Source organism: Bison bison, unplaced genomic scaffold (genome assembly GCF_000754665.1).
Source record: "Bison bison bison isolate TAMUID 2011002044 unplaced genomic scaffold, Bison_UMD1.0 scf7180017864456, whole genome shotgun sequence".
Classification (NCBI taxonomy): Eukaryota; Metazoa; Chordata; class Mammalia; order Artiodactyla; family Bovidae; genus Bison; species Bison bison.
This window is the reverse complement of record NW_011495018.1, coordinates 12,473,014-12,484,301: the sequence shown is the minus strand read 5'-3', so window position 1 is coordinate 12,484,301 and position 11,288 is coordinate 12,473,014. Positions and strand designations below refer to the sequence as shown.

Sequence of the window (11,288 nt, the reverse complement as noted above, 5' to 3'; positions counted from 1 at the left end):
TTTTTTTGGGCTCCAAAATCACTGCAGATGGTGACTGCAGCCATGAAATTAAGACACTTACTCCTTGGAAGGAAAGTTATGACCAACCTAGATAGCATATTCAAAAGCAGAGACATTACTTTGCCAACAAAGGTCTGTCTAGTCAAGGCTATGGTTTTTCCTGTGGTCATGTATGGATGTGAGAGTTGGACTGTGAAGAAGGCTGAGCGCCTAAGAATTGATGCTTTTGAACTGTGGTGTCGGAGAAGACTCTCGAGAGTCCCTTGGACTGCAAAGAGATCCAACCAGTCCATTCTGAAGGAGACCAGCCCTGGGATTTCTTTGGAAGGAATGATGTTAAAACTGAAACTCCAGTACTTTGGCCACCTCATGCGAAGAGTTGACTCATTGGAAAAGACTCTGATGCTGGGAGGGATTGGGGGCAGGGGGAGAAGGGGACGACAGAGGATGAGATGGCTGGATCGCATCACTGACTCATTGGACGTGAGTCTGGGTGAACTCCGGGAGTTGGTGATGGACAGGGAGGCCTGGAGTGCTGTGATTCATGGGGTCGCAAAGAGTCGGACACGACTGAGCAACTGAACTGAACTGAACTGATGGTACATAAACCATAGACTCTGTAAAATATCCAGTAGAGAATGGGAATATCAACCTATTGATATTTCTGGGAGAAAACATATGTAGGTTCCCACTAAGTTCCTTCCTCACATGAGTTTTAACCAAGTTTTACTGCAAATGAGTTTTGGCACCAAATTTAAGAGGGGGGAAAAAATCAACTTTCAAAGTTTTTTTTTTGTATTTTGGAATTACAGACAAGGGACTGGGGGACCTGTATATATTCAGAGATATGTAATTCATATCTCAGTTTTCCTTCACTCCTACTGACTCTCCAAGTTTTCATCTAGGGATATTTTCCTTCTATCTGAAGAACACTCCAGTATTTCCTCAAAAGGAGAAACTACTGGTGATGAATTCTCCCAATTCTTGGCTAAAAATGTATTTCATCGGTTCTCTCCGTTTCATGATCACCTCATCTCCTAATATAACCAGGTATTTCTGACTGAACATCAGACACTGCTTATGAAAAATTATGCAAACAATTTGATGCCTAGGATAATTATCTTGCTACAGACAGAATTTACTTTTGCTTCTGGTAAGCCACTAGAGGAGCTAGCAAATCCACACCATCTCCATTCCATCAGGAATCAAATGCCAGCTACCATGACAGCTCTAACTGACCATTCTTAGTATACCTGGGATGTGATCCTTTAGGTTTGGTGGGACCTGAACCCCAATTTTTATCACCCTACCCTCATAAACCCATCAAAGTTTTATAAAATTTCTCAGCCTGGAAATCCCATGGATGGAGGAGCCTGGTAGGCTGCAATCCATGGGGTCGCGAAGAGTCGGACACAACTGAGCAACTTCACTTTCACGCATTGGAGAAGGAAATGGCAACCCACTCCAGTGTTCTTGCCTGGAGAATCCCAGGGACGGGGGAGCCTGGTGGGCTGCTGTCTATGGGGTCGCACAGAGTCGGACACGACTGAAGTGACTTAGCACAGCATATGACACTACTCTTCCCAAATAAACAGGCGCCTCTAGCAGAGAAATGGCTCAAATGCTAGTCTCCCGTCTCCAGATTTCCTTCTTTTCCCAGATCTTGGTCCTATAATTCTTCACTTTTTAAATAGCTCCTTGGACTTTTTTTTTTTTTTTTTTAAACATTTTTGTTTTTTGGCCATGCCACAAAGCATGTGGGATCTTAGTTCCCTGACCAGGGATCGAACTCGTACCCCTGCAGTGGAAGGGTGGAGTCATAACCACTGGACACCAGGGAAGTCCCCATCCCTGCTCTCAGCTGTAGAGTTGGTCTAAATGACCCAGCCTTATCAATCATACGTCTATGGCTGCACCTGCCAGAGCACCCTGCACACTAGCATAGGAAAGAGCAAGCTCTAGTAGGTTCCCCACTAGGGATCCCTACAACCCACCGACCAGCTCAGTTACTTTATACTGGCTAAGAAATCAACAGTGATTAAGAAAAGCAAATGGGAATCTTTGATGTTTTTGAATAAGAAAGTACGCCCATCAAAAATTAGCATTTTTAGAAGATTCAGTTCAGTTCAGATGCTCAGTCGTGTCCGACTCTTTGTGACCCCATGGACTGCAGCATGCCAGGTTTCCCTGTCCATCACCAACTCCTGGAGATGGCTCAAACTCATGTCCATCAAGTCGGTGATGCTATCCAACCATCTCATCCTCTGTCGTCCCCTTCTGCTCCTGCCTTCAATCTTTACCAGCATCAGCGTCTTTTCCAATGAGTCAGTTCTTTGTATCAGATGGCCAAAGTATTGGAGCTTCAGCTTCAGTATCAAGATTAGTCAGTCCCCAAAAAAATAAAAACTGACTGAACAAAGGAAGACCAGTTAGGAGACTCCTGCACTACAGTAGGCACTAGCCAGCAATGACAAGGAAAAAGATGACAGCAGTGGGAATAAAAGGGGACAGAAACAAATCAAATTATTGTATTCTATCAACCTTGACTAGCACCTGGAAATAAGAGATAAGGGAGAAAAAAGGAGTCAAAGGTGAACGTGAAATAACAAGCCTGAGAGTAAAACTGATTTGAGAGAAGAGGAATTTCAATTTATACATGAATATGGAGTATCCAAAAGGAGAAATACAAGTTGAAATGTCTAATGGGCATTTGGAAAAGCTGGTTTGAGCCATCACCTAAAGTATAATGATTGCCACAAGTTTCAATAGAATTTTCTAAAACTAACCAGAAAGAATATCATTTACTAAACTAATAAACCAATTTTGGTATATCAAAAAATCAGAACTGTAAATTCACATTTTGAGGCTTTGGAGACATAGGGGGAAAAAAACAGAATAGAGATGTTCATCCCCATATTTAAAGAACAGAGGAGTGAAGCACAAGTCCGGGAGAACGACTTTAAAAAAAAAAAAAACATGCAAAATAGGTCACAGTTCAAACAATCTGGTAGTTTAAAAAAAAAAAAAAAGAAGTATAGATACATACATAAGAAAAATACAATAGTAAGTAGAACACTAAGTCGGTTTAGCTATGAAAGTGATTTAATAAATTTAACAACAAAAAAGTTTTTAACTTACCAAAGTGGTCAAGTCATTGTTCAAAAATACATTTTTTCAAGAACAAGCAAGTCAGATTATGCTGTTATATTAAAACATTTAGGTTTGACAAATTAAAAGAATCTTTTAAAATATCTAAAACCAATATTCTATAGTTTTTAAGTCAATAACTGGGCAACATGAAACATTATTTCATATACTCTTCAGTCCCTTCAATACAATATGGCTTTTGATAGAAATAAATAAATCATTCTGACAGTGTAAACATACACACACCAGTAGTTATTTTAAGATGCTCTTGAAAGATAAGAGGTTGATGCCCTAAAGGTCCAACTCACTGATTATATTAATCCAAACACCAAATTTCTGATTATCTGCCAAATGCACCTCATATCACACTCCTGTTTTAGCTCATAACAGCATTTCATTACTACACTCAGAGCTGCAAACAAAACATTCCACCCAAACGGAACTCTTCTGGCTCAAGGGACCTGAGCATACACTCATGTTCTGTCCCAAATGAAAACTGTCCTTAAGGTCTCTATAAAGTAGAGATTGCATCACGATTATGCCACACACCTGCAACACTGAATAAATTGATATACTGGATTAAGTGAAAACTGAATTAATAAAATGCCTACACAACTAGTTAGGACTTTCCAGATGGCTCAGTGGTAGAGAATCCACCTGCCAACGCAGGAGACGTGGGTTTGATCTCTGGTCTGGGAAGATCCCCTGGAGAAGTAAAAGGCAACCCACTCCAGTGTTCTTGCCTGGGAAAGCTCATGGACAGAGGAGCCTGGTAGGCTATAGTCCATGAGGTCACAAAGAGCTGGACACGACTTAAGAGACTGACCAACAACAGGCATCCAGAGACATAAAGATTAGTGGTCACTAATTATGCTACTCTTCCCACTGGTCAAATCTGATGCCGAACATTTACTTGACAAACATTTGGTGAGCTGTAACTGTGCCAGGCACTACGGATAAAAAGACAAACAAGACAGAGTCCCTGCCTTCTAAGGAAGAAGGAGCTGTCAGGTGTCCAGACGTGGACGCAGGAACAATACAGAGTTGTTATTGCCAAGATGCTATGGGTACACAGAAGAAAAAGTTCCACTGGCGTTCTGTTTGTCTGAGGGAAATGCGAGGGTGTGAGGAAGATTTTACACAGGTGGACACTAATGAGTTTAAGCCTGAGAAAAGAATGAAGCAGCACTGGCCGAGAAGCAAGCAAAGAAAAAATATCTTAGACCTGAGAGTAAAGGAACCAGATATTTCGGTAAAGCCACTTCATTTTAAGAATGAGAAAATTTGCAAGATGATATCAGCATGCTTAATCAAGAGGCAAATACCTGCTGAGGGGCAAGAGTTGAGACCAGAGCCCAGGTCCCCATATTTTTATCCACTTCATCCTGCTATTAATAATGGTTTGACTTAAGAATTTTACAACAGAGATCATTTCGAAACAAGATTTTTCATAGTCCCATGCCGCTGAACTCAAAGTAGGATATGTATTGATTCTAAAAATAAACTAAGTTCCCTGGTTTTACATAGTATACTATCTGCATATTTATCAATATAGCTTTTAAAATTTTAGCTATCACCTAATACTAGCTCACAAGAGCTATCACCCCTGACTACATTTTAATTTTTATAAGAATTATGCCTATATTAATACAAAGCAAAAATTCTTTAGTTACCTAACATGCCATATTAGTAATGGTAGAGAAAACAGGCATTCTGGTACACACCGAACCAGTGGGGGCACGTAACTTGGCACAACTTTTGTGAATCACAAAATATGCACCAAGTACATGAGATGGCAGGCAGACCTCAGAGATACTACAGGTTCCACTGCAGACCACCACAATAAAGCAGTTATCAAAAAATAGAGTCACACGTATTTTTCTAGTGCTATAGTCTATTAAGTGTATAATAGCATTATGTCTAAAAAAACCCAATCCATGTACATACTTTAGTTTAAAAAAACCAATCAATGTACATACTTTAGTTAAAAAAAATGCTTTATTGCTAAAAAATTCTAATCATCTGAACCTTCAGCAACCTAAAGTAATAATATCACTCATCACAAATCACCATAACAAATATAATAATAATGAGAAAGCTTGAAATATTGCAACAATTGCCAAAGTGTGACACAGAGACACTACGCAAACAGATGTCCTTGGAAAAATGACGTCAGTAGACTTGCTCAGTACATGGTTGCCACACACCTTCAATTTGTAAAAAATGTAGCACCTGTTAACTGCAATAAATCAAAGCACAATGAAACTTACAAGAGCGATTATTCACTGTACCACTGTTAGTAATAGCCAAAGACTGGAAGCAACCTAAATATTCACCGGTTAAAAAATGGTTAAATAAACTGAGGTACATCCATAAAGCAAGGGACAATGAACTATGGTGCATTTGTGATAAAGAATAAAGGAGCTCTACACACAGTCAGAGATCAGTCTCCAAAACCACAGAAACTCACTCTCCAAACCTCAGTGACTCCCAGGTATTAGGTCCCTGTACAGTCCATCCTGGGCAAGTAACAGGTTACCTTTGGGATACCGATAACTGATCAAGCAAATTTATGCCAGAGACTGTAGCAAGTGGTCTTCCAAAACTATCGGTTAGATAGAGCTTGATGATACTACACTACAAGGCCCTCTACCTTTAAAAATATTTTACAGTAATATTCTAATTGTAAGAATGAAAAGTCTTACAGTGCTTACAAAATTAAGTACCAGAAAAATCTACTCAAGCAGAAACTGCAATACGACAAATAGCTTTGGCAAATCAGAACTCTATCAGTCAAATTAATGACACACTCGAAGTCAGAGCATAAGTGTAAAATGTATTATAAAATTTCCAATTCACATTTCAAAGATGACTTTTATAAGACAAGTAATATATTTTATCCTTATAAGTTGAACTGAAAGGTTTGCTTTCTGTTTAGAAGACTATTTAATATTATTTCAATAATAGCAAAAGAGTATTAATAACATGATCCTTTTTGAGATGAGTTTTTTGCTGATCTAATGAAATCTCTGGTATATCCTACACCCAGAATATCACCTAGACTTCAGGTTAAAAACAAGATCAAACTCAGATTTCTACTAGAAAAATTTTCATTACCCAAGAGATAATAAATATTCATAAACATTCATTCACTATACATTTTATTCAGTAAGTGATGGCTAGTGCGTATCAGACACTGGGTAAGGTACTAACGCACAATGATGAAGACAGACATGCACCTCTGCTCTCTCAGGACACACTACTGGGGCAGGGGGTGTGGGGAGAGGGAACAGCCAAACTAGAAATTACAATACACAGTGAACTACCATGACATACTCAGTGCTAGAGAAGCACAGATAAGGGGTTCCCAAACCCAGACTTGGGGAACAAGGTATCAGAGAATGTTTTCCAAAACAAACGATGTCTGAGCTGCAGCTTGAACGTTAAGTTCACAATGACTGAAAATATAAGAGGGAAGAGGAAAAGGAAGAATGTTTCAGGCAGTCAACTTAACATGGGAAAAGCCAAGATGTGAGAGAGTACCTAAAGTGTTCAAGGAACTGAAATAAGTTCAGGAACAGAAAAGCCATTATTGCTGTTCAGTCGCTAAGTCGTGTATGACTCTTTGCGACCCCGTGGACAGCAGCATGTCAGGCTTCCCTGTCTTTCACAATCTCCTGGAGTTTGCTCAAACTCATGTCCATTGAGTCAGTGATGCTATCCAACCATCTCATCCTAAAAGCCATTAGGCTACAGAAACAAGCAGGAGTCAAGACAATGAAAGGCTTTCTAAATCCCGTTAAGAAGCTTAAATGTTATTCTAACAGGAATATGATTATCAGAGCTGTATTTTAGAAACAGTCACTCTAAAGTGCAAGATTCTAGTTAGAAGTGTTAAAAGTAGAGGCAAAGCACCAACTGAGAGGAGCATTTTAGAACACACCTAAAAAGACATAGCCTGGACTGGATGATGGAAAGTGGACAGGAGCCAAGACAGAAGTAGAACATAAATGGGATTTGGCAATAAACTGGACGTGGGGATTCAGAGAGGGTAGAGTCAAGAATTATTAAGCAAACCATTCAAAGCCACAATGCACAGGTCTTAAGTTTTACCTGTAATTCATATACAATGCCCAGTACTAAATATATTTGTTAAATGGATAAAAATTTTGTATTTACACGTGTATGTATGGCTGAGGCCCTTCGCTGTTCAACCGAAATTATCACAACACTGTTTGCTAATCAACTATATCCCAATACAAAATAAAAAGTTTAAAAAGACAAAAAAGACAGATTTTGTATTTAATGGCAAAAAAGATGACAAAAACAATTTATACCAACAAAAGGAAAAATATATATCTGGCTATGATAAATACAACTCTGACTATAATTTTTTTTAAGAAGCTACTTTTACTTAGTACAACAACTGTTTGGGGTAAACAAAAACTAAGACACCTCAGACCACAAGGGAAGCGAGGAACCGTATCCAAATAGCAACCCAGCACTTGCTGGAAACTGGGTATTTCAGAATTGCTGAAGCACATCCTGACTGAGGGGGGACCTCGGTGATCTACTGCTGCGTGACTCTTCTACACATCCTGCAATTTCTACACTGCAACTAAAATGTGAGCTGGCCCTGGAATAAAGATAGTACGTGACCTTCAAGCACTGGAAACTTTACTGAGGCGGGGAGGGCCAGCAAGCCATCAAGAAGCCAAGTGCCTCCTTAAACAAAATATTTCTGCAACTTGCCCCAGATTTCACAGCTGGGATGATGTTCGTCTGTAGAGCTGACCAATAAAATGCTAACTTCAGTTGTTAATATTAGCAAATATTAGAAACTGGTAGACAAATAACGCTTCAAAGATAACAATAAAAAAAAAGTTCAGAAAAAATTAAAATACACAGGTTCATAATACAAAAGTCACCAAAGACTGAGGTTAACAGAACAAATAAGGTTTTAAAGAAAAGAAATGCTGACATGGTTAATAAATGGAATTAAGGTCGGAAATACACATAATCTAAAAATGTCCACAGTTTATGTTAAATTTCCAAATTAATCTATTCCCAAGACGAGACAATTTGAAGAAGCAAAAATCGATACAATCAGTTCTTTACCTGCAGCTCCTTTGAGACTCGTTCTAAGTGGTTAGTTATCTTTTTAATCAGATCACTGTACATCTGCTCCGAGTGCTGCTGGCACACGCATTTATACACACAACTGTGGGGAGGAGGGCAGACAGAAAAATCAACAATGACGCACTTAACTCAGCCCAAGGTAAAGGCATACCCTCAATATATAACCACTGGTGAATTAATTCGGGCCTAACAAAGTAACCAACTGCAACTCTTAAACAAAAATGTACCCTGCCCCAATCAGTGTTCAGACGGAAGAGCCAGCACTGCCAGCTACAAAGAATCTTTCTGAGGATCCTATTAACTATTTTATCAGAACTAGATAACCTAATACTGGGTAATAATCTGAATTTGACTATGGGAACTACTTAAAAGTCAGCTTCTCTCTTTGACACTGAAAACTGAAAGTGAAAGTGAAGTTGCTCAGTCGTGTCCGACTCTTTGCAACCCCATGGACTGCAGCCTACAAGGCTCCTCGGTCCATGGGATCTTCCAGGCATGAATACTGGAGTGGGTTGTCATTTCCTTCTCCAGCAGATCTTCCCGATCCAAGGATCTAACCCAGGTCTTCCAAATTGTAGCCAGACGCTTTACTGTCTGAGCTAATAGGGAAGTCCCATTAATGAACGTTAAAATAAGGAAGAGAGAGAGTGATGCACAGCCGAAGTTTCTAACTCACAAAAGTGTTTGCAATGTAATGTCTTTGTGATTCACTTGTGTAGAACAGCACAGCTGTCACTGCCTCCTCTTGTGACTGGGCTGATCTGACATCCCACCCCAGTCCTCACTAATGTGGCTACTTTCACCTACCAGGAGCTGGGAAACAAAATCACCAAAGATAGGTAAACTTGTGTATCATAAACATCAACGGAACAAGCTAGCACCTCCCCATGACACTGAAAGGACAATTTTTTTTTTTTTTTTTGCCTTTTTCACTGACCTCTATAATTTCTGCATTGTGTTGGTGGGGGTGGCAGGCTGAGGTAGGGTTAACAATACCTTGATTTGAAAACCAATTGTGAAGTAAGAAGTACAAATAAAACCCCCAATCCACAAGTGTGTAATATAAATAATTTATAGAGCCTCACTGTATGTATCATACATTATATGCATACATACTGCCATAATTCAACTTGCTGTGAACCTCAATATACCCTCTAAAATCCAAGCAAATAAAATCTTGACTTACCTGTATATCTGTTCATAGGATATGGGGATATAGTCACCAGGACTCTGAGTTAAAAGCTGATCTATGGCACCATCCAATTTTGGCCAGTATGTGCTCTTATAATCTTCAATAGTTATAACATTCATTACTAAAAGTAAAAAGTAAGATGAATATTACTATGTGCCACATATAAAATAAACACAAACCATAGCAGTTTTTCAAATTCCTCTAATTTTACATTGACAATCTATCACCTAAATACAACTCAATTATTATTTCACTTCCAATTTCAAAAAGCCCAGTCTGATCAGGGAATTTAAGCAGCCATTAATTATGATTTTAAAAATTACTATACAAAAGAGAAAAAAAATTACCATAAATCTACCTATCATTAAAAATAACAAAACAAGCAATTCTCTCTGGTTCCCTTTGCAGTTTTCTGTGATGACTGAAGCATTCCTAACATGCACTGACCTTCAAATACACATTGTCCATGATGCGACAAGATGGCCTATTCAGGAATCGCAATAAAGTTCTAGGAAACTTAACTTCTAATCAATCTTTACAGAAACCCCTGGGAAAATCTACCTAAGGAAATGACTGTGGAGATTAAATTCCAAATGCTAGAGTGCTAGAAACTTGCCAAGATTTTATGGCACCACCAGGAGCTCCTGGACATGACAATGGCTGTGATGCAGGCTCACGCGATCCCACCCTTCAGATAAGCCCAACAGAAAAGTATTGAGGAACTCCAGCCGTGTATTGAAGGCTTACCTCATTCCTAACGGCTGGCTGGCTCTTATTCCTCCAGGATGGGTTTAACAAAGCGTTTACATAACAGCCTGTTCTAACTGTGAAATCCAGGGGCGATGGGGACTTCACAGCAATGAAACGCTAATAGTGAGAAGAGCTACCCGAAGCACCTAAAGTAACTTGCATCGTAGAGTCTCTACAGGAGCGAACAACTACTAGATCAGCCATTTTACTATTGAGTTTATCAGAAACTTGGGGGCAGAAGGGTGATTTCCCCAAGAGGACACAGCTAATCCCTGGCAGTGGTACCAGGAAAAGCAAAGTCTTGATCTGACATCTTTCTATCACATTAGTGTTAGTCGCTCAGTCATGTCGGACTCTGTGACCCCATGGACTGTAGCCCACCAGCATCCTCTGTCCGTGGAATTCTCCAGGCAAGAATACTGGAGTGGGTTGCCATCCCCTCCTCCAGGGGATCTTCCGGATCCAGGGGTCAAACCCGGGTCTCCTGCATTGCAGGCAGATTCTTTATCGCCTGAGCCACCTGTCCATTTCCCAATTTTAGGTTCACTAAGGTTCAAAATATTTCTCATATCTCTGTGTCACATCTATTGTGTTTGTTCAATATTTTCTTTAAATCAATTGACTTTTTGGGGGGGGCTTTAATATACTTAAAGGACACTTGAGGATTTAACAAGTGATTTACACAACATGGAATAATCTTAAATGTGTTCTGCTAAGTGAAAGAATCAGATCAAAAAAGCTATATATATATGGTAAGACTCTCTTATTTATAAAGGCAAAACTGGAGGGAGGAAAACGGATCAGTAGCTGCCAGAGACTGGAAGGTTGAAAGAGGGACTGTCTACAAAGGGGAAGCAGGAGGAAATGTTTAAGACAATGGACTCTTTTGTATGGATATGTGGTGGCGGATACACCACTCCGTGCATTTCTCAAAACCAAGAGATCTAATCTCTATAAAAAGTAGATTCACTGTATGGAAAAAAAAAATTCAACCAGGATGTAGTAGTAAAGATGGAATGTAAACAGTGACAAATAAATCTAATTTACAAATGAATCACAT

General features: G+C 39.4%; 1 protein-coding gene across 1 annotated transcript in view; it reads right to left on the bottom strand.

Annotated features, from left to right (window-relative positions):
• Positions 1 to 11,288, bottom strand: part of CACUL1 (CDK2-associated, cullin domain 1) — a 69,936-nt gene that overhangs the window by 38,201 nt on the left and 20,447 nt on the right. The window contains exons 2-3 of the mRNA XM_010859270.1: positions 9,473 to 9,599; positions 8,266 to 8,368 (exon numbers count right to left, since the gene is read on the bottom strand). Of these exons, the coding sequence (XP_010857572.1) occupies positions 8,266 to 8,368; positions 9,473 to 9,599 (230 nt within the window). The remainder of the gene's footprint in view (positions 1 to 8,265; positions 8,369 to 9,472; positions 9,600 to 11,288) is intronic.